We start from the raw sequence: 24,450 nt of genomic DNA on the forward strand, positions 1-24,450 counted from the left end.
GGAGCACCCCAGGGCACACTCTTCTCTTCCCTATCTACGCTTACTTGCTAAATGAACAGATCCAATCTTTCGGGCTTATATTCCATCCAACGTTGTTGATTTACAAGTTTCTATCACTAGATAGAGGCCACCTGGGACCTCTTCCTAGAACCCCAGAATCCTGTATCTAACTGCCTGCCCAACACACTGCCTAGATGTCTACTGGTTAGACACCGCAAGCTTCGTCTGTTTCAAATCACTTCCTCTTCTACCTCATCCCCCCCATCCCCCATCCGTTCTTCCCACGGGCTTCCTTATCTCAGTATATAAATGCAACTTGAGCTAGAAATAGGCTGAAGCTTCCTAACCACCTTGAACTCCTTTCTCCCTTGTGCCTCACACGCCCATTCAGTCAGCAGACTTCTCTACCTTCAGAGCATGCGCACCATCCATCTCTCGCTAACCTGACAGCTGCCACTCAGAGCCACATGCTCGTCCGGCACCTGGACCACCCAGGAGTCGGTCTCTCCACTGGCCGCCGGCTACTTAGGCCCTCCGTATCTCCTCAGTCTCCTCAACTCAGCAGACAGGTGATCCTTAAAGCTTGTGTCCGATCGTGTCATTCCTCTGCTCATCACCCTTTCAATGGCTTCCCACCCCACTCCAAGTGGAAGTCAAAGTCCTTCCAATGGTCTAAAGGCTCTATTTACTCTGCTGTACAATCCCCTCTACCTCTCTTCCATCTCTTGTCAAGCTCCCCACTTAGTTCCAAGAAGGGGGGTCAGAGGCCGTCTCCTCTTCATCAAAGTAAAATACTCCTACCAAAGGACCTTTGCAATTATTATTCTGACTAGAACGTTCTTTCCTCAGATAATTGCATGATTTGGTCTTTCATGTCCTTCACCTTTGCCTAAATGTAACCTCATGGAACAGGCAATCCCTGACAATCCTTTATAAAATTGAAAACTACTCATGTCACCATCTTCTTCTAACACTCTATCCTGTTTTATTTTTCTCTGTGACGCTTCTCACAATCTGGTGCACAATGTATTTATTTATTGTTGATACCTTTCCACTAGGATATAAAGTGCCTCCAGGAACTGGGTTTTTGTCAGTTTAGTTCAATGTAACATCCTAGCACCTAAAACTATACCTGGCATATAGGAGGTGTTCAATAAATATTTGAATTAATTGCATGTTTTTTTGTGGGATCTATCTTACTGGCTTTATTTTGTTCCTTTTCTATTACTTTTCTCCCATGTTTCTTCTTTTTATTTTGTAAATTTTCTTTCTTCTTTTTTTTTTTTTTGAAGATTTTATTTCTTTATTTGACAGAGAAAGAGATCACAAGTATTCAGAGAGGCAGGCATAGAGAGCAGGAAAGCAGGCTCCCCGCAGAACAGAGAGCCTGATGCGGAGCTCGATCCCAGGACCCTGAGACCATGACCCGAGCCGAAGGCAGAGGTTTAACCCACTGAGCCACCCAGGCACCCCTTCTTTCTTATTTCTTATTTACCTATTTTAAAGTAGGCTCCACGCCCAGTGTAGACTCCAGCACAGGTCTTGAACTCACTACCCTGAGATCAAGACATGAGCTGAGACCAAGAGTCAGACTCTTGGAACACCCGGTGGCTTGGTATGTTAAGCCTACAACTCGTGATTTCAGCTCAGGTCACGATCTCAGCACCGTAAGATTGAACCTCAAGTCTGGCTCCAGGCTCAGTGGCTATACATTCTCCCCCTTTCTCTGCTCCCTCCCTGTTCTCTGCCTCTCTCTCTCTAAAATAACTAAATAAATCTTAAAACAAACAAACAAACAAACAAAAAAACCAATTGGACACAATCAACTGAGCCACCCAGGCGCCGCATGTTCCTTAATTTTTGATGCCCATCCCGGGTTTCATGTGACTAGTGCACTGACATACCTGCGTATACCTTTCCGGTCGCTCATGAAAACAAACCTGTTCTAGAACAAAAACAAATAATTTACACAGAAACAACCGCTTTTATATCCAGTACACACATTTTTAAATTTCCCTACAATTCTTTTCATAATGAAGGAATTCCAGAACGCGTAACATATATATGTATAAATGTGAACCAGAATTTCAGTATTTCCTCCAAAGAACTCAAAAGCATTTTTACCAGCACTTATTCACTTTTAGCACATTCCAGAGAAGGGCCTGGAGAGCATGAGTCTCTTCATTTTAAAATGGAAAAACTGAATGTGAGTGACACAGATTACTATACAAATAGTAGAATATCAATAAACTAAAAAAGAACTAATTTGAAAACACTGATCACTACCCGAGAAACGTAGGTAAGAATAGAGAAATACTATGTTTCCCTAACTTCATCAAAGAGGAGAAAGGATAGTGAGCCTAGGGGCCTATTTTGTGAATCCACCTAGGCAGTGAGACTGGAAAAGCATGATGGGCAAACCCTACATACCAAATTTAAGTGTTTCCAGTGAAGATAAATCCAAATTCTGAAGATACTTCACAACAAAGAATGCTTTTTATCTGCTAAGTGTAAACTGCTTGAAAACCAGCCCCACACCAGCCGCCAGAGTGCTGGTTTTGAACTCCGAAGGCAGCGTTCTCCGTGAATGATACTCTTCCATCTATATACTCTAGGTTTCCCATCCAGGGACAAGGACACATGCTGTCACACAATGTAATCTGGTTCCTACTACAATATCCAAGTCAAAATACAGTTCCAAGGAGAAACACAGAACTAAGACTGCTAGAATCTCTTTGTTCTAAGCGACAAATTCAACATTCATCTCACACGCAACTTTGGGATTTATAGGATGTCCTCAAATCACTGAAATGATCCACAACAGTCCAGTCCAAATTCAAAGGAAACTGATACTAAATCTATAGCCTGAAGCCCTTTCACTGAGATCATTTTAGCTGTGAACAAACTGTTTAGAAAATTACTAATTATTGAGGCGCGTGGGTAGGTCCCCACTCAGCGGGGAGTCTGCTTGTCCCTCTCCCTCTTGCCCCTCCCCACCAACTCCTGTGCGCATGCGCAAGCTGTCTCCATCTTTCAAATAAACAAATGAGATCTTAAAAATAAAGAAAGTTACTAATTGTATTAATAGGATACATACATTATATCAACACAAGGCATGATTATCTTTTTTTAAAAAGAGTCTATTTATGGGGCGCCTGGGTGGCTCAGTGGGTTAAGCCGCTGCCTTCGGCTCAGGTCGTGATCTCAGATCCTGGGATCGAGCCCCGCATCGGGCTTTCTGCTCAGCAGGGAGCCTGCTTCTCTCTCTCTCTCTGCCTGCCTCTCTGCCTACCTGTGATCTCTGTCAAATGGATAAATAAAATCTTAAAAAAAAAAAAAAAAGAGTCTATTTATTCATGGTGGGGAGGAAGAGAGCACGAGTAGGGGCAGCAGCAGGCAGTGGCAGAGGGAGAAGCAGACTTCTTGCTGAGCCTGGAGCCTATGCAGAACTGGATCCCAGGACCCTGGGTCATGACCTGAGCCGAAGGCAGACGCTTAGCTGACTGAGCCACCCAGGAACCCCAAAGCATGATAATCTAACAACATATTAGATACTACCTACAAATATACAAGTAAATCACATTTCATAGTGATCTATGAATGCGCTACTGCTGGTCAGCCGTGTACTGCAACGTGACAAAACCTGGGCAAACGAGACAAATACCAAACTCTTGACCAGGAATCGCTCAAATTTGTTTTCGCCTTCATGCCCTATTCCCTCTACAAAGTGATGACTAGTACCCACCCGCGTCTCCCATACTAATCTCACATCCAAGTAACAAACAATGGATCGGATAAAAATAGACAAATTCAGAGTTAACACAGGCTCTGCTCTGTGAGATACCAAACCATTATGGAAAACAATTGAACTAAGTCTGGAGACTATTCTGTATAGAAGCCTAGTCTATCACTGGAGGTTGGAAGGGAATAGGCATACTTTGATAAAACACTACTTAGCAAGGCAATATAAAATGAACTCTGTATTCATTAAATACTACAATACTGAGTCCTTCCAGGAGATGCAGCATTAGTTAAGTAAAAACAAAAACAAAAACAAAACAACAAAAACCTAAAAATTTACTGAGTTCTTAGGATATGCAAAGCTCTACGCTAGTGTTACACAGATGATCTCAGTTACTATTACAATTCCATTTTCAGTAATGAAAAAATAAGTTAATAACCAAAAAAAGCTTGAGCCCAGGTCTGTCTGGCTCCTCTCGAATACGATGTTACGCTGCCTCCCAAACATGTTTATTCCTGGTCTCAGTCCTCCCCTGTTACACCTAGCAGACCTGCTGTTTGGAACTCTTGCTTGTCTTCTGTGATGACACATTCTATTGGCTCTCCAACTACCTCTGCAACCATTATATCGTTTCCTTTATGCATTCATCATCCTTAATCTATTCCTTCATTCAGTGGACATTTTGAGAGCCTCAAAGTATGTCTTGAGAACCATTGTAGAAATGGTTGTAAATAATACAATATGGTCCCAGGTCTTACGAACTTTAAATTTTAGAGAGGGACGCAGATAAATGACTAATTATTTAAATATGTGGTTATAACATAATAAATGAGAGGGTATTGAATATATGAAGTTGTATATCAAGGAAACTTGGAGGAACAGGGAATATACCTTGGAAAAACAGTTAACTTTAAGCTGAGACCCAGTCTAAGTAGGAAATAGCCAGGCAAAATGTCGAGTTAAGTATGTTCCCAAAATAGGGAACAGTATGTGTAAAAAGTCCCTGAAACTATAAGATTAACAGTAGATTTGCCCAAGTGGGGACAACACAAAACAAAAATGGGAAGCTACATGGAAATAGCTTTCGGGATGCCTGGGTGGCTGGGTCAGTTAGGTGTCTGCCTTTGGCTTGGGACATGATACCAGGGTCCCGGACAGAGTCCCACATCAGGCCACTTGCTCTCCCTCTGTGGGCTGCTCCCCCTGCTTGTGCTTACACACACTCTCTCTGACAAATAAACTGAATCTTAAAAAAAAAAAAATATATAGCTTTCTAAGAGCCTTGTTGGGCTAACTTAAGGATTTAGAATCCAAAATTAGTTCTGAGCAGAAGAGTAGTAAGATACAACTTACTTTTTTAAAATTTTATTTTATTTATTTATTTGTCAGATTGAGAGAGAGAGAGCACGAGCAAGCACGCGCACATGCAGGCAGAGTGGCAGGCAGGGGTGGAGAGAGAAGCAGGCTCCCCACTGAGCAAGGAGCCAGACTCGATCTCAGGACCCTGGGATCATGACCTGAGACGAAGGCAGCAGCTAAACAGACTGAGCCACCCAGGAGCCCCGACAGCTTATACTTTAAAAAACCTTCCTGACTGCTGTGGAAGAATGATTAGAAAGACAGCAAAACTTGGGGGCGGCACATGGGTGGCTCAGTTGGTTGAACGGCAGCTCAGGTCATGATCTCAGGGTCACGAGATCAAGCCCCGTGTACCTAGACTCAGCAGGGAGTCTGCTTGAGATTCTCTCTCCCTCTCCTGTTGCCCCTTCCCCAACTCGTACTCTCCATGTCCAAAATGATGAAGTCTTTAAAAAAAAAAGCAAAGTTGATTCTGGAATACTAGTTATAAAATTGACAGATTAGCAAAGTAGCACTTAAAATTTAAAAAACGGATGAATTAAGAGATACTTCTAAGGAATAACAGATTTGATTTGTCAGCAAGATACAGAAAGGAGGGAGAGAATCAAAGACTTAAGCAACTGGTCAACTGTTTCGTGGTACCACTTAGACATTCCAACAACAAAGTATTTACCGAATGCCCATTACATAACAGCAACTGGGGACAATGCAGTGCAAAAACAGGAAAGTCCCTGCCCTCACAGGGCTGACATTATAAAAGCTGTCTGCTTGGACGAGACAGACAGAAGGGGAGACTAAGAGTTCAGTAGTATGTTAAATCTTAGATGACTGTGAAACATTTAAGTACAAGGTCAAGCTGGCAGCAGGGAGCACATGCACATGACACCCACACAGGGAGGCAGTATGATGACAATATATGAATATATAACAGAGTCTTAGAATGGTTTTCCAACTTGATAAGAAAGATAATTTATCTTAACTCTCTTTAATATGCAAGAACAACTTTTCTCTCTTTTTGGATAAGTACACTTACCTAAAATTATCACATTACAGACTAAACAATGTCAGCAGATTTTTAGCTTAAAATAAGTCTAGCTTGTCTCATCTGTGATAAATTTTGGTCTTTTCTGTGGTCTTTATCAAACATCGTCAGAGACGGTAATCATTGTTCTATTTCTCAACAGTAAAAAAACATACAAATTAACTGTGTAAGATCTTAAAAAATCACAGCACGTTATGGGTCCTAGTTTACCGCAGCTTTTACACTCTTCAGCCATACATCGCTCTTCCTGGGACCCATCACACTAGCCACGTGAACGCAGCACTGCCACTTGCTCAAGTCGGACACCTGGCAGCCACCCTTGCCTCCTCTCACCCCCCCTTGCCTCCTCTCACCCCCACTCCATTCCCAACGCGACCCTAACACCAAAACTTGTGAATTCTACATAATTTCTAATTACACTGAGTTCTAAGTCCACTGCCATTCTATCCAAAACAACAACAGATCTTACACAGCATATAGCAGCTTTCTAACTCTGCATATCTACCTTGTTCTCCTCCAGTCCCTGCTCTGAGATGCAGCTAGAAATACGATTTTTAAATAATCTGATTATGTCATTTCCCTGCTCGACCAAGGAAGATCTCCCTGTCAAGTGCTCATGCAGCATTCTGTAAGTCTCTTAACGCTCATCATCCCAGTAAGTTATATGCTTTTTCTGGGTAAATTATATGCTTAACACTCATATTTTCCACTACAGCATTTGTTCCATGAGAATAAGAATCCTCATGGCCTTATTCACTACAAAATCCTTAGCGAAGTCCCCAAACACAGCAGGTGTCAGTAAGTGCCTACCAGCTGGATTAGCAGACACGCGCCGCTGTATTTTAAATACGCATGTAGACAAAAACTAAGAGAATACAATGAAAATAAAAATATTAAAGGATTGACATTTTTCTTTAAATATCATATAATCTTATACTATTAGGATTTTAAAAATAAGCACTATGTATATATCACCATGTAACTTGCTCTTCAAAAGTAAAAGGGTAAGCAGTGTACTACCTTAAGATGTTTTATATTGCGTCACTGATCTACTACTCACTGAAATCACAAAAAGCTAGAATATATTCATAAAGATAACAAGGAAACTTGAACTATGTTTCTAAATAATTTATATAACATAAACTACACTTACAGAGTTGGATAAAGCTGCTCTTTTTTTTTAAGTTTTACTCATTTGAGAGAGAGAAGGAGTGGGCGTGTGAGCACCGGGAGGGGAGAGAGCATCTCAAGCAGACTCCCCGCTGAGCACAGAGCCCAAAGTGGGGCTCAGTCTCACGACCCTGAGATCATGACCTGAGCCGAAATCAAGAGCTGGACACTCAACCGAGCCCCCCAGGTGCCCTGGACAAAGCTTTTTGACTCAACTACAGAACATCATTTCATTTAAAAAAGAGAGTGACAGGGCACATGGGTGGCTCAGTGGGTTAAGCCTCTGCCTTCAGCTCAGGTCATGATCCCAGGGTCCTGGGATCCAGCCCCGCATCAGGCTCTCTGCTCAGTGGGGAGCATGCTTCCTCCTCCCTCTCTCTGCCTGCCTCTCTGCCTGCTTGTGATCTTTGTCAAATAAATAAATAAAATCTTAAAAAAAAAAAAAAAAAGAGTGACAACCACCAATAACTCCTAACCTTCAAAGTACTAATCACCAGTAAATCTAGCTATTTTCATACCTGCATATAGTATATATTTCTTAAATTCCAAGACCCCAGTGATTTTTTTTAAAGATTTTATTTATTTGACAGACAGAGATCACAAGTAGGCAGAGAGGCAGGCAGAGAGAGAGGAGGAAGCAGGCTCCCTGCTGAGCAGAGAGCCCGATGTGGGGCTCCATCCCAGGACCCTGAGATCATGATCCGAGCGGAAGGCAGAGGCATAACCCATTGAGCCACCCAGGTGCCCCGCCAGTGAATTTTTTTAAAAAAGTCTTCATGATGGTGTGTCTGGGTGGCTCAGTGGGTTAAGCGACTGCCCTCCGCCCAGGTGGTGACCCCAGGGTCCTGGGATTGAGCTCTACATCGAGCTCCCTGCTCGGTGGGGAGCCTGCTTCTCCCTCTCCCTCTGCTGCTCTGCCTGCTCATGGCTCTTGCTATTTCAAACAAATAAATAAAATCTTTTTAAAAAAATAAATAAATAAAAAGGCTTCATGGATCACTGACCACATTTTCAGGAGAAGAAAATTTTAACTACTACCACATTCAATATATTATCAATTGTGTGATTTCCTAATTTCAGAAACATAAAACTGAGAGAAAAGAATGTGTCTCAAGACCAAGGAAATATTATATTATACCAACAAACTAATTCTGAAAGTCAAAACAAGAAAGTATAGTAGGAGACTGTATTGCCACGAGGGAGCCATGGGGGAAAGGCAAACAGAAAGCATTCCCAATGCTAAATCCTCGGGAAAAGTCACACCGTCTCATGGATAATCTAATCAAACCTTGTGTAGCTCTTCCTGAGAAGTAAAGTAAAGCTCAGATGTAGAGACTTAACTCTGTTTTTATTTAAATTAAAAAAAAAAAAAAAAGGTGGAATGGGCTGGGGTTGCAAGGAAAAGAGATGCTGACTTTCATCCCCAGGGAATTCTAAAATGGCAACAAGAGGGAAGTAAAAGTTACATCAGATTTTCCCATAAATGAGTTACCGCGTTCTGACAAGGATTAGGGGCTATGAACTCCGAGCCAGCGCATGTGGTTTCATATTAAACAGAAGAGCCACTTCGAAGGGGCACCATTCACACTATCTTACACTTGTTTTTTTATAAAGATTTTCTGTGGAGAAATGGATAGGAATGTAAAATGGTGCAGACACTTTGGAAAACAAGTTTGGCGGCTCCTCAAAAGGTTAAACAGAGCCACCAGATGGCCCAGCAAGTTCACCGCTAGGTATATCCCCAGGAAAATGGAAACATGGATCACAGAAACTTGCACACAAATGTTCACAGCAACATTATCCACACAATGGAATGTCATTCATCAGTAAAGAAGAATGACATCCAGGACCACCAGATGGCTCAATCGGTTAGGTGTCTACCTCTGGACTTCAGCTCACGTCATGATCTCAGAGTCCTGAGATGGAGCCTGTGCTGGGATTTGCCCTCAGAGTGGAGTCTGATTCAGATTCTCTTCCTCTGCCCTTCCCCCCAAGTAAATAAATCTTGGCAGGAGGGAGGGAGGGAGAGAGGAAGGATGGAGCACTGGTACATACTACAGTGCAGATGTACCCTAAACATTATGCTAAATAAAGATGCCTCTTCCAAAAGACAACAAATTATATGTCCATAAAAGGAAAATCCATAGAGAAAGAAAATAGATTCATGGTTATCTAAGCATAGGAGAAAAGGAGAATGGAGTGACCCCTAGCTACTGGACACCACGATCGAATGTTCTAGTATTAGGTAGTGGGGATGATTGTATAACTATGTGACTATACCAAGAACCACTGAATTGTACACTTTAAATCAGTAAATTATAGAGGACACAAATCTCAATGAAGCCATTTAGAAATTTTCTGACAGATCAAAATAAGGTACCTTGTGGTAAGGGTTCTCTCCCTTGCATAAAAACAAAATACGGGCTAATGGTAATCTTATAAAAACTTTTTCAATTAACAACTTTCAACATGGCAACAAACTGACTTATCTGACATATGTTGCTACATATTACCTAACTGGCTATTCACTTGGAGAAAACAAAGTTAGATCCATTCTTTACATTATACTCAAAAGAAATTTCCTCATGGATTTAAGAGCTAGATGCAAAAATGAAAGTATCTGAAGGATTTTTGTCACTATTTCTATAGCCTACTGTATAGAAACCTTCCTAATCAAATCAAGAAACTAGAAGCCATAAAGGAGAATACTGAGAGATGTGATTATATAAAAACATTATAGGGGCACCTGGGTGGCTCAGTCATTAAGCATCTGCCCTCAGCTCAGGTCACAATCCTGGGGTCCTGGGATCGCCCCATGTCAGGCACCTGCTCGGTGGGAAGTCTGCCTCTCCCTCTCTCACTGTCAAATAAATAAATAAAATCTTTGGGGCGCCTGGGTGGCTCAGAGGGTTAAGCCTCTGCCTTCAGCTCAGGTCGTGAAATCAGGGTCCTAGGATTGAGACCCTCATCGGGCTCTCTGCTCAGCGGGGAGCCTGCTTCCCCCCCTCCCGCCCCGCCTGCCTCTGCCTACTTGTAATCTCTCTGTCAAATAAATAAATAAAATCTTTTAAATATATAAATAAATAAGTAAATAAATGAATAAAATCTTTTTTTAAAAGTAGATTAGTATGGTTAAGAGTCATTTTATAAACTGGTAAAAAATTATATAATACAAGAGATGTGCACAGGCAATCACAAAAGAAATGGAAATAATCAAACAGAAACACAGAAAGAAGCGCCACATCATTAGTAGTGACGGAGGTATGAGCTACAACAAGACAGTTTTCACTCATCAGTTTGGCTGAAGTTTAAAACACTGGTACAAGCAAAAACAGCAAAGTATACAGGAAAATAAATACTAGTGGCCTCTGTCATGTATTCCGGAAAGCAATTCTTACAGCATCTATGACAATTTTAAGCTTTACATACTCTTGACTTCAATAGCAACTTTAGATACTCTCATCATAGAAAAACAAAAGCACTAATAAATGATTTATTACAGCACTGCTCAATGTGGCCAGAGAAAAAATTAAATATATACATATATATACACACACAACGTATGTATATTCACACATACACAAATACACAACCATGTCTGCCATTTTTCAGGAAAAGAGGAAGCATGATGTTACATGTGCAGGGAATTAAAAAAAAAACACGTGTATTTGTATGCATACAGAATTAAGTACAAATGATTATACACCAGCTAAAAGCACTGGTTATTTTAGGGGTAAAGGTTTGGAAATAAAATTATGTGTATTTTTCTTGACATATTACAATTTGTATTAGTTCCATAATTAGGCAAAAATCCAATAAAAACATATTTTTAAAAGATCTGAGATACACATCGCTACCATGTCCGTACCTCTCGAAGTCTTATTGTTGTGTTCACATCTACATGAAATTGAGCAAAGTAACCCAATTAACAGTGGACATACTTTCTAACTCCTATTCTGCCACTGACTAGCTACTTGCTTAAAACATTCCTCTCCTGGTCTTTTCCATTCAATAGACAGCTGCACGTTACATACATCTTTATTTTTTTATTATTTTATTGTGGTAAGAACATTTGCCGTGAGATTTACCCTCTTCAGAAATTTTTATGTGTGCAATTCAGTATTGCTGACCGCAGGTATGCCGTCGTCCAGCATACCTCCCCCGCTTACTCATCCTGCTTGACTGAAACTTCACACCTGTTGGTAAGGAATTCTACATTTCCCCCACTAACTACCTGTCTCATTAAACTTAGAGCACCATCCCCCCCCCTTTTTTTTTTACAGGGGAAAAAATTAATTGGACTTTATAAAAATACGAACTCCTATTCATTAAAGAAACCACCATGAGATTAAAAAGGCAAGCCACACATTGGATAATGCCATGTGCGAGGCACATACTGGCGAAAAGGAATGCGTTCAGAATATGTATTAAGAGCAGGTACTTTACCAAAAAAGATACCCAAATATGTAACAAGCACTGAAAGATGCTCGACCTTACCAATAATCAGGGAAATGCAAGTCAGTACCACAATGTAATACCACTATCCACTAAAATGGCTCAAATTAAAGAGAATGACAACAAATGTTGGTGTAGATGTGACAAATGGAACCCCCATACATTCCTGGCACAGTTACAAAGTCATATAATCAGTCTGGAAAACTGTGTCAGTATTTACTCAACATAAAAATACGCTTACCCTGTGGCCCAGCAATTCCATTCCCAGGTATATGCCAAAGAGAAACGAGTGCCTGCTGTTCACCAAAGAGGGGAGGTGGCCAGGTAAGGCTTCACAGCATCAGCTTGGACTTTGTCTCAGAAGATGGGTGGGTGTCCTCTAGGCAGCCAGGCACTGGGAGGAACATGAAAGTCATGGAGATATAAAAGAACTGTGTTTGGGAAAGATGCCGGTTCCGAACAGCTGAAGCACAAGGGTGAGAGACCCAGGGAGACACAGCTGAAGGGGCAGACAGGATCTTGAAGAAGGAGCTCAACAGTCTGTTATGCCAAAAGACACGATTGGATTCGGATTCAGACATCACATTCAGAAAGGCGTGTGGGATGTAGCTAGGGAAGCCAGTCAGGGTGGGGCACAGAGTAATTCTCACTTTGCTGCCATTTTACCTGCTGTGAGGATAACTGCCTTTCTTACATCCAGCCCGTCATCTCTAGCATCAGCGTGCCGCTCTAACTGGTGATCCTCCAGACATTACTGTACTACCGAAACGATGAAGGGGAAAGTGGTGGACAGATGAGTCCAGCAAAGATTTACTCAAACCATTCCCCACAACCACCACTGCCCTTACGTGAGTTCGCCTCCGCTTTTAAGAGCAATCACGCTGACCATCAGGTAAAGAACGCAGCCGCCATTCTGTAGCATTCATAACTGAGAGGACTAAGAAACAAGGGGTGTTGGCCTACAACAAAAACTGCCTATAAACTCCCCAAAATCATACAGCAGAACTTCTATGTGTATGTATGCACTTTTGGGGACAGGGTATAAAAAGATTCGCTGTATTCTTAATGGGGCCTCTAACAACCGCTGCTGCTACTATTGCTACTATTGCTACTATTACTACTACTATTACCACTACTATTATTACCACTATTACTACTACTACCACTATTACTACTACTACCATCATCATCATCCTCTGATTTTGAGGCCAGCTGCTAAGGTAAGGCACAGAACGGATACCCAGGAAACTAGAAAATGGCCATTTTGAACCATCTAAGTCTCTGTGAACAGTTTCCAGATTTTTGTGGAATAGATTCATCTAGAAATATTTTAGAAGCTTATCTGAATCCCAAATCATATTACCCTCTTAAACATCTCAGTTTCTACTTAAGATCATCTCTAACCTATCTGGAAATTTGGGGCAGTGTTTTCTTAAGGACACCATTTACCTGGAAGAGAAACGGCTCTCTAATGCACACACCTGATGATTCTGACTTTGACTTGGGAAAGAGAAGTCATACATGATGGACCCTTAATTCTTCAGTGATTTCTATAAAATTGCAACAAGATGTCAGGTAAACCCTGGGGAGTATGTAGTTATTAGAAATGTTTCCCCTCAATGTCATGGAATTAATTTCTCTTCCTGGATTGACAAAGTCCAAAACTACTGGCCTTTCAGGCACAGCGTAATTCAACAGATGTGCCCTGCATTTTCCTAATGGCTGAGGGGGACCGGTGAGCGGGAAGTCATGCACTCAAGCGAGAGAGGATCTGCTTCATGCAGTAGCTAAGAGAACTTTTGATAGGGTTTAAATCAACCACCCAAAATAACCTATATGCTGTGATCTGGTCTGTAATTTCTATTCCTTTCCATTTCGGACACCACAAATACATTAAAAAAAATTCCTACCCGAGCCCAGATGTCCCCAAATATGGAGCAAGTCAACCTAAACAATATTAAGCCCCTAATACCTTCATGTATTGGATCTTACACATGTATTCTCAGATGTTAATGTGTTGACTCAGCAAGTCCACAGAAAAAACCAGCCTCATTAAAGGAAGGTTTAACAGTGCCCAGTGACAGAGAAGAAATCGGGAGGCAGCTTGACCTCACTTAACATGTCCAAGCCAGGAATGGTTATCATGCGAATGGATAAGAAGCTTCATGTCTTCTGATACTTCCTTATTTTATTACTATTTTTTACATTTTATTTAAGTCATCTCTACATCCAACATTGGGCTCAAACTCACCACCTGGGATCAAAAGTTATATGCTCCTCCAACTGAGCCAGCCAGACCCCCCCCCCAAACTTCATTATTTTATAAATTTCGATTTCTTTATTTTAGTTTATGTTGCCCTCCACAATGGATATCTAGGAAGGTAATGACATTCTGGCCATCTCTTCAGAGTAATCTAGTAAAAATAGGCACTGTGGCTTTTAGTCTCACATAAAATGAGTGTTCCGATCTCGGAACAATCAAAAAGCTATTTGACAGACAAAGTAAATCTGCTCTTCAACGACTTTTTTTGTCTGTCTTTACTAGTACTTGCTAGCTTTTCTTAAGAAAGTATTATTTGTAAAATTACCACACAATTCTTTCAGCCGTGGCAGTACGGATTAAATGCCTCTAAATGCCAAAGAATACTCCAAGATTCATTCCAAGAACTTCATCTCCTCTGTCTACACTCACTCTCCAGGTGATCTCATCAAGTCCCATGGCTCTAAATCACTCTACCTGATCACACTACCCTGATCAACTACCAAATTTCTGTCTGCCGCAATCCTGAGGTTTATAGATCAAACTTCCTACTCAATACCTCAACCGGAATATAATTAGAGACAGAAGTAACAGAAATAACAGGAAAGTCCATACACATCCAAACCAAATTCTTAATTTTGGCACTCTTGCAACCTGCCTCTTCCGGTATTCCAAATTTCAGCACATGTTCAGCAAAACCCAATGCTGAGGCCATCATTTTACTCACACCCCACAGCCATCCAAGTTCTCATCCCCCCACCTTTAAGAACAGATGGCGACCCCATCTCCCTGACACCACCCTAAGTGCCCCTCATAACCCTCTCTTGCCTCAAGTGTCACAATGGCCTACCTGGCGCCTCTGGTTGCCTCACTCTTGCCTGTCAAACGGTACGTCACTTCCCTGCTCAAACCTCCCAAAAGGTTCCTATCAAATCTAGAATAATCTAGAATAAGATCTAGTCACTTAGTCAAGTCTTCTAGGTTTCTCCATTACGTAGCCCCTGGTTAACCTCTTTACCTATCTCCTATCATTCATCCCCACCTTGTTTCCTCTGTTCTAGCCCTTTCTCATTTCTTAAACACAAACATACTACTGCCTGAGGGCCTGTGCCTGAGGGCCCCAGACACTGCCTGGCAGCATTCCTGTCTCCACTACAGTACCACTGCCTCAAAGGACCTCCTTAACCACTGACCACGCCCCGCTTCACTTACATGTGCTTCACAGCACCTGCTGTGGAGATGCTATGACATCATATCCATTTATTTAATATCTTACTCAAAAGTGAGCACCAATGATTTTTTCTAAATAATCTACACCGAAGGTGGGGCTCGAACTGAAGACTCCGAGATCAAGAGTGGCACGCTCTAGCAGCTGAGCCGGCCGGGTGCCCCTGAAAGCAATGATTTTTGACTGTTTTTTTTCACTACTGTACCCCCTGGGCTTAGAACAGTACCTGGTATAACGTAAGTATACAATTAATATTTACTGAATGAAAGTCTACATGTTCCTTCTGTTAGAAGGCATAGGAGACAGAATGCTAGTTTTAATTTTTATTTGACTCTGAACGGAGGAGTTAATCTACTGATGTCCCAAAGGACGAACTGCACGGTAGATCGCCTGGATAAAACACAGGCAGATAATGAAGGGCCTCAAGAGAAAGAGGGTTTTGTCCTAGAACTGACTTGCTCTGGCATAAAATAATCATATCCCAAGACATTCTTTCATAAATTTTTACAATGCCTTGCTTGAACCACATGTAGTATGATGGTAGCACATTACAGCAGTACTAAAACATCTTGTTCTGGAAGAGTAAAATGAAAATGCCCAAGGACCTTGTTTGGTTCATTCTTCACTGTATCCTAAAGTCTAGCACATACTAAACACTCAATAAACGCAGGTGGTTTAGTGAAAGCAACAGGTTCTGCTTTGGAAGGATACACCGGGCTTCTAAAAACCAAAGAGATGATCAGATTTAAAAGATTCCGTCAGTAAACCTTCTGCCGTCAGCTCAGGTCATGATTTCAGGGTCCTAGGACTGAGCCCTGCTTCGGGCTCCCTGCTCAGTGGGGAGTTTGCTTCTCCTGCTCCCTCTACCATGTGCATGTGTGCTCTCTCTCAAATAAATAAAATCTTTAAAAATAAATAAATACAGGGGCGCTTGGGTGGCTCGGTGGGTTGGGCCTCTGCCTTCCGCTCGGGTAGTGGTCTCAGGGTCCTGGGATGGAGCCCTCTCTGCTCGGCAGGGAGCCTGCTTCCTCCCCACCCCTCTCTGCCTGCTTGTGATCTCTCTGTCAAGTAAATGAATGGAATCTTAAAAAAATAATAAATAAATAAATAAATAAATAAATAAATGCATTGAGAACCATCCTAACTAAACCCAATTCAGTTCAAAGACAAAGTTCTCTGCCCCAAAAACTTCAAACTGAAAGATCTACTCCTGTTCATTTTAAAAACAAGTACTTGATTTGGTAAGAAGCAGCAACCAAACAAAAAAGCCTAGTCTCAGGGCTCCTGGCTCAGTTGATTAAAGCATGTGATTCTTGATCTTGGGGTTGTAAATTTGAGTCCCATGTTGGGTCTACACAGAGATTACTTAAACATAAAATCTTAAAAAACTAAAAACAAAAAACAAAAAAAGCCTAGTCTAGAGTTAAGTGAGAGAACACAAAAGTAGAATTCACAGGTGAGGAAAAGTAAGAGAACATAAATTGAGAATTCGAAAAAATACATATATATGTAACAAAGTTGTTTATACATACTTTCAAAATGTATTTTACATGTTCTTACTTCCTATAAGCATTATATGCATGCTAGGTCATTTATTTTCCTAAAAAAAATTTCTCTTTCTAGGAAATAAGAGAAATAGTCATAGCAGATCTGTATTAGGTACTTGCTACATGACGCACAGGACGCTAGCTAGGCACTTCTCGTGTATTACCTGCTACAATCTTTCAACGACCCTGTGTATTACCATCATCTTACAGTCAAGAAAACCAAAGACCTTAAGTATTTTCCTGAAGATTACACAGTAAGTAGAAAAACTGGGACCTGAGCCTAGTCAATCTGATTTCTGAATCCATAATCTTAATCACTATTTCAGATTTTCAACAAACTGAGGGGGAAATACACCAATGTGCGGGCTGGGAGATCGGCTCCTTACTCAGAAAAGCAATCATACCAAGTCTTCATTGGCTGGACGCATATAATGAATGCCGCACGGACAAGGATGGGGAAGGGGTGGAGTGTTCTAGAAGTTTTTTGAGTAACTAAAACATAACAATTATCTTCTTGACTTTAATCTTTGTGAAAAATAACCTTTACAGCAACAGCGTATTACGATGTTGTCTAGGCAGTGTGTGTGAACACAGCTCCACTGTTGTTCTGTGGATCTGTAAGTGCAAAACCCAACCTTACATGGTACTGAAGACACAGGAAATCCTAGGAAAACAGGCAGAAAGTGCGGATCCAAACTGCAGTCCCTAACTCATCCTGCTAGGTTATTCTCATTTTTATGCCTTCGCAGGTATCTTCCCCTACCGAGAACGTCCCCTCTAAGCCTTACTGAGTAACTCATATTTATCCTTTAAGACCTGGCTCTTCCCCCTTGCAGGAAGCTATCCTTAACCTTTTCTTTCTCTCCACAGAGTTAATAAATTTCTCCCTTCTCTACCTGGGAGAAATGTACTACACTGTGTATTGTAGCGTTTGTTAACATGATTATCTTCTTACTAGATTCACTATTTTCTGAGGCAGGAAAAAAAAAAAAAACCCTTCTCTTTTCCTAACACCATAGGTAGAGAAATGGAAATGAGATAAGCATCAGGAAAATGTCAGCCGGCTGAATGAGAGATGAATAGAAAGAACACTTGTTTTTATTTGTCTTTTTTCTTTTTTCAAGATTTTTAAAAAATGTATTTATTTGACAGACAGAGATCACAAGCAGGCAGAGAGGCAGGCAGAGAGAGAGGAGGAAGCAGGCTCCCGTTGAGCAGAGAGCCCGACGCGGGGCTCGATCCCAGGACGCTGGGATCATGACCTGAGCCGAAGGCAGAGGCTTTAGCCATTGAGCCACCCAGGCGCCCCTGTTTGTCTTTTTTAAAGTAGGCTCCAGGCACAGGATGGAGATCAAGACCTGAGCTGAGAGCGCGAGTCCAGTGCTCAACAAACCGAGTCACCCGGGTGCCACAGAAAGAACACTTGCTGAACAGAATTTAACTGTGACTTTATCTACATTTATAGAACATTTTTTCATACACACACAGTTGAATTAAATCTCTCCTTGTAGTTTCACGGTGATTACTCTTTTTTCTTTGATATGTTTCTGAATCTAAACTTTAACTTCCTAAAGTGCTGTCACTTCACTTGGTCCAATCTGCACTTGAGATGTACATCCTCCAATCTTCTTGAAGACCTTTATACTCCATAAAACATTTGTACCCTGGAATTACCATACATGACTGATTCAGTCCCCCATATCCTCAAATGTCAGAGTTAACGGTTTCTTCATTCAAAGATGATCTTTTAAATTCTCTCCATTAAGCACTATTAGGCTTCTTATATTAGTAAACATTTAAATTCTGGTGCTTTCATTTTCAGCAATGCTCAATTTAAAAAACCATATCATAAGGAATATCACCTCCATATTCTAAATAATGTCCCTTGTAACAAGAAGCCAACAATATAGCTACTTTCTAATCTGACACTGTCCACCTGGGGTTTTAGAACAGTTAGGACCGAACGAGAAGAGTGATTTGGTACCAAGTGTGGAAGAGATAAAATGTAAAACAAGTCAAAAATTCATGATTTATTTACTGTGGGACTATAAGATATAACAAAAGATAAATTAATCAGTTTCACTAGTGACAGAACTCACACTCATAATTTTAACTGCCAACTTTTTATAGAAGGCTAAATTCTACTTTACTAGTAATCACTTCAAATCTCTACATTTGATTTATCTTTGTAACAACAGGAATATGTACTTTCTTTTTCTACAATGTTTATGTTCTCATCATAATTACCAATGGTTTGTAGTTAACAATGGAAGCAATGGTACGGACTTTTCAATTGTCCACAATTAAACTTTCAAAATTCGAAACAATGTTATTTCATACCATCCAAATGAATTTAGACCAATTTTAGCTCCTGTTCAACATCACCAGTATTATCTGATTTCTCTGTGGTAATTAGATTCAGTTAGAAAATCAAGAACAAGAAGAGCTCAAAAATGTTTTCAGTATCTTGTTACTAGCACTTAAAAAAAAAAAAAAAACAACTATAAGAGACACATTATTTCTCACTCGTACATTAGAAAAAAGCTGATAAGCTTTTCTGGCAAACACAGGAACTGTCTGCATTTTTCAATGCAAACATCTAAAAAGCAGTGAGGTGAATTCTATTCCATTCATTTCTTATAGTTTGCAGAGGCAAACCTTAATCACACGTAAAATGGATTAGAAGTAGTTTCGTTCTACTTATCATCACTTTAATCTAAAAAGTTAAATAGACCTAACTATGGAGAAATATTTCCCCATTAAAGTGTAAAAAGAATGCATACACTGAAGTATTTATGAACGAAATTATATAATATCTGAAAGATCTGCTTCAAAATAAGCAAAGCAGGGGAGGCAAGGCGGCAGTGAGGCCAACAGGTAGGGACTCAGGGTAGTAACTGGGTGATACTAACTGCTAAAGCCAGAAGAACCCACTACACTACACTCATCTCTTCATTTCTGCATGTTTGAAATTTCCCATGTTTAAAAAATGAACAAAATAAAATGGAAAAAGTACACAATCCTGTAGTCAACTTGCGTATGTCTGAGCGCCAAGGACGAAAAGCTATGAAAAGCAAAAGCAATCAATGCTAAAATAAATTTTATAGATTCTTCAAATATACAAAAGTTAGCTGTCCAACAAAGGCAACAAAACTCTTGAAATAACAAGGTTATTACATTTCTGTCATCACTTAAATCTATAATTTATTATGTTGTGTCAACATCACGCTGCCATCAACCACCACCAATGAGTCAGTCACTAAAATGCTGATCTCTGAAACATGAAATGTAAGATTGACAGTTATCATTTACTAAGAAGACAAATCCTAAGTTTGAAAATCTAACCTCAGTACAAAAGAATATAAACAAAACAAAACCAAAAAAATTACAGGTAATTTAAAGAAAAAATAATTTTAGGGGCGCCTGGGTGGCACAGTGCATTAAGCCTCTGCCTTCAGCTCAAGTCATGATCTTGGGGTCCTGGGATCAAGCCCCGCATCGGGCTCTCTGCTCAGCAGAGAGCCTGCTTCACTCTCCCTCTCTCTCTCTGCCTGCCTCTCTGCCTACTTGTGATCTCTGTCAAATAAATAAATAAATAAAATCTTTAAAAAATTAATTTTTAAAAATAGCAAAATAACTCAAAATAAAACAAAAATTACTTTGACTTCCCTCTTTTATGGCAACCAGGTTTAAGACATGTCATGCTTCTAGAAAGGCTGCCACAAAGTAGACTTCACAGCAGACATCAGGAAGATTATGTATTACCTTTAAACAACTCAGACCAACACACATAACTCAAATAGCAATATGAAATTCTTAACTACAGATGCATCACCTACAGGTATGTTAAAACTTCTCCATGGTGTAGAGGCAGTCATTCTGGCAGGACTAAATGTGGCCACTTCTCTATTTGTAATTCCTGGAAGACTTAGGATAAAACCTCAAGTGGTACTGCTAATGTCATAAAGACACAATGCCTAGCAAGATATAGAGGAATAAAGTTATGCTCCATACTTTATTTATTTTTTAAAGATTTTATTTTTATTTGACAGAGACAGCAAGAGAGGGAACACAAGCAGGGGAAGCCAAAGCGGGAGAGGAAGAAGGAGGCTTCCCACCGAGCAGGGAGCCCTAGGTGGGGCTCAATCCCAGGACCCTGGGATCATGATCTGAGCCAAAGGCAGTAACCTAAAGACTGAGCCACCCAGGCGCTCCTATGCTCCATATTTTAGAACACAACTCAAAAATATGACATGAAAATTGCTTTCGTTCCCTGATCCTTAGATTCTGAATAATTTCTTGTAATTATTATAAGCATTATTTTTTAAATTATCAAGTATCTCATACAACCAAGACTATATAAATATGTATCTATATGCACAGATACACACTACATGCATATGAAAAACATATTATTTTAAAAACCCACAAATTTAGGGGCACCTGGGTGGCTCAGTGGGTTAAAAACCCACAAATTTACTATCCAAGTTAAAAATTAGAGAAAACATTAAACTTTTCACAAATTTCTATGACATTCTTACACAGAGGCCATGACAATAAAGAGCAGAGAAAACTGCACCATTTTTTCTTCAGATCTTTACATTATCTTAACGAATCCTGTAATCTGTGCTATCAAAACACCTTTCTGAATTTCTGGTTCTTTCGAAAACACAGTAAGTATTTTAAATGCCCAGTACTAGACGCATGGGTAGTCTGTCAAACAGCTGCTGCATTTTACCCCAGAAGAGTTTCTTGGATGCATGCACCGCCCCCAACCAAAAAAAGACATTAAAACTTTCATTACAAACTTACTACAGAAATACACTGAAAACAAGACAAGGAAGGCAACCAAAGTATGCCTCCTTTTCAAAAACACCAGATGACACCAAAACACATTTCATAGTTACAAAGTTGCATATAGACTGGGAAGACTTCATAGCTTCCTAAGAATTAATAATGGCAAAAACTCTGCAGTTAAGTCATAAAACATCAACTTCCAGGAATATTCTTCCCTCCTTCTTGCCCTTCTGAAAACCACCCCCATCACAGAATCCTCAGCTTCAAGTGGATTAGAATCTGTCCAAGGACAGCGTCCATATATTACTCATCTGTGTGTCTCCTGCACAGAATTCAATCGATAAAGTTTGTTACACATAACACAAATCCAGTAAATGAGCTTCGGAAGCTTGAATCTCAATGCGAAACCGGAAAGAGGAGTTTAAGAATAAAAAGGAAAAAGAATAAAGCTATAAATATCTGAGCAATATGTTTTCTTACCACCTAATTCAGAATCCTGTACTAACGTTGCAAAAATGAGTTTATAAAGAGTAAAAGACACAACCTTAAAGTTCTCCTTACTTTCAGCACACCAAAAACGGTCACAGAATCTTTTTCACCTAAAACTCATACCACATCTTCATCTCCAAACAAAGCTCCATGTATTTTAAAAGGCTTTCAAATGAGACCTAAATATGAAAAGGTTCTACTTCATCACAATTTCAGTTCCTGAAATCGTCTGCATCATTTGTGTGACTGTGTTAAAGCTCGTTTGGCAGTGAGGGCCTTTCATCAGAGTCTCAGAAGGATAAGTGACCCAAAAAAAACTTTACGAACTACTAATCTGGCATATCAAAAATACTGTTTTCCAGAGATGCACCATTCTGCAGTCTTCGTTCAAGCATTTCCCCCTCATAGTCACTGACAGGATCCTTACTGCAAAATTAGTCTTTAGAGACCTCCTTCAGCCCAGCCAAAAAGCTCCAACATCCACAGGAATGTCCAGCAACAGTGACCAGATCCCCAAAACAGTTCACTCATAAATGTCAAAAGAAGATGCAAAAGAAGGCCCCGCGGGTCACAGACCTGCACGCTTTCACATGGGTAAACACACTTGCATGCTTCCGTGTGAACCTGCCCGGACAGTAAATTCCCTCCACACTCAGCAGACCTTTAAGGAAAGTTTTAGTTTCAATCCCAACACTGACTGGTCCTTGGCGCTGGACTTAACCTACCCCTGCCACGCCAAGTCCCCTCAGAGGCACCCAGGTTGTTTCCACAGGGTCACGTCGATTATTCTCCCCCCAAGGCAGGGACCACTGGCTAACTGCTCAGCAAACTCCATAAACACATCTGTGGGACGAAGGGGAGAAGGTCCTCCCGCCCACAGACTTCCAGAGAGGCGGCCCGGCGTCCTCCAGCGGCCGCAGCTGAGCGGACGTCCTCCCCGCACGACACACGCCGAGCGTCAGATGCCGATTCCTCCACCAGCAATAACTAACCCGGTGTGGACGCCCGTTTCCTACAGGCCACCCTGCAGGGCCGGCCCAGGGGCGTGCACGCGTGAGACACAGCTCAGCCCCGGCAGCCGCGCCGGCCAGGCGCCCGCGCCCCCGGCTCCCCAGGAAGCCGGACGGTGCGGGAAGACCCTGCGGGGCCCGGGCGTGCGGCGAACGCACCGCTGGACAAGCAGGCACCGCACTGGGGCACAGCCTCAGTGTGGTCACCCACTCGGCGTGACCTTGGGGAAAGGATGTCGTCCTGCCTCCACTCCCCGCTCCGTGACGGGGGAAATCGGGCACCGCACCGCGTGCGCACGGGCGCAGGACCACCCCGCAGCAGGCGCCGTTCCGAGCAGCCTCCCGCCCCGGCGCCGGCCCCGACTCGGCCGCAAGAAGGCCGCCCGAGCCTCCCAGCCAGGCGGGGGCCGTCGGCTCACAGCCCGTCGGGGCTCGCGATGGCACGACCGGCCGCCGCCCGAGGACGGCTCCCAGGAGCACGACCGGCCGGGACGAGCGCCCCGTCCCCGGCCGCACACACAGACGCGGCGCCGAGGGCGCTACCGCCATGGCTCCTCCGCGCCGGCAGCAGCGGGCGCTCCCAGGCGGCGCAGGGCGCGGGCACGGCCGGCGGGGGGGCGAGCAGGCGGCCGGCTCCGGGACGCGGCGAGGCGCGCGGGGAACTCCCGCACACTTGCACGGACCCGAGCCAACTCTCCCGGAACACTTTCCGGCCCCGCGTGCACACACCCGCACACCGACTGCTCACGGCCACACTCGCCGTCCCCGTCCAAACTCCCCAGGACACCCGCTCAACTCGCACCCCGGGCCGGACAGCGCGCGCCGGGCCCGGCACCCCCGGCGAGCCCCCCCCGCCCCGCCCCGCCCCTGCCCCCGGGGCCGGGGGATGCTCCCGCCGAGCACCAACTAACCTGTCAGGGGCCCGGGCGGCTCCGCCTCCGCCCGCCGACTTTCCCGCCCCTCCCCCAGCCCCGGAGCCCGCCCGCCAGGGACACCCCTTCCCCCCCTCCCCCCCGCCGGGAGGGACTTCCCGGGCCGCTCAGGATCCCCTCGCCTCGCTCCCCTCCCCCACCCCGCCGCCGCTCTCCCGGAGGTCCAGGTCCGGGAGGTGACAGGGGCGCCCGGGCCGCCCAGGCTCGCCTCGCGCACGGAGCACTTAGGCCCGAAGCCTCCGCGGGCGGCTCTGCTCACCGTGTCAGAGGCCGAGGCCGAGCGAGAGGAGAGTGCAGGGAAGTGGGGAAGGGGGGCGGCCGCCAAGCAGGCTCCTCGGCGGCCCCGGGTCGGCGGCGGCTCCCTGCCGCTTGTCAGGAGGCGTCCCGCGGGGGCGCGGACGGGCGGAACCGCGAGCGAG

General features: G+C 42.8%; 2 protein-coding genes across 2 annotated transcripts in view; one reads left to right on the top strand and one right to left on the bottom strand.

The window, feature by feature from the left end:
• ASH1L (ASH1 like histone lysine methyltransferase) overlaps nucleotides 1-24,444 on the bottom strand; it is a 181,233-nt gene extending 156,789 nt beyond the window's left edge. Inside the window, exon 1 of the mRNA XM_032845040.1 lies at nucleotides 24,291-24,444. The gene's annotated coding sequence lies outside the window, so the exon portion shown is untranslated. The remainder of the gene's footprint in view (nucleotides 1-24,290) is intronic.
• LOC116859665 (basic proline-rich protein-like) overlaps nucleotides 23,052-24,450 on the top strand; it is a 2,274-nt gene continuing 875 nt past the window's right edge. The window contains 1 exon segment of the mRNA XM_032845129.1: nucleotides 23,052-24,445. Coding sequence (XP_032701020.1) covers nucleotides 23,052-24,445 — 1,394 coding nt within the window.

The sequence above is a fragment of the Lontra canadensis genome, unplaced genomic scaffold (genome assembly GCF_010015895.1).
Source record: "Lontra canadensis isolate GAN:19392208 unplaced genomic scaffold, GSC_riverotter_1.0 scaffold160, whole genome shotgun sequence".
Taxonomy (NCBI): domain Eukaryota; kingdom Metazoa; phylum Chordata; class Mammalia; order Carnivora; family Mustelidae; genus Lontra; species Lontra canadensis.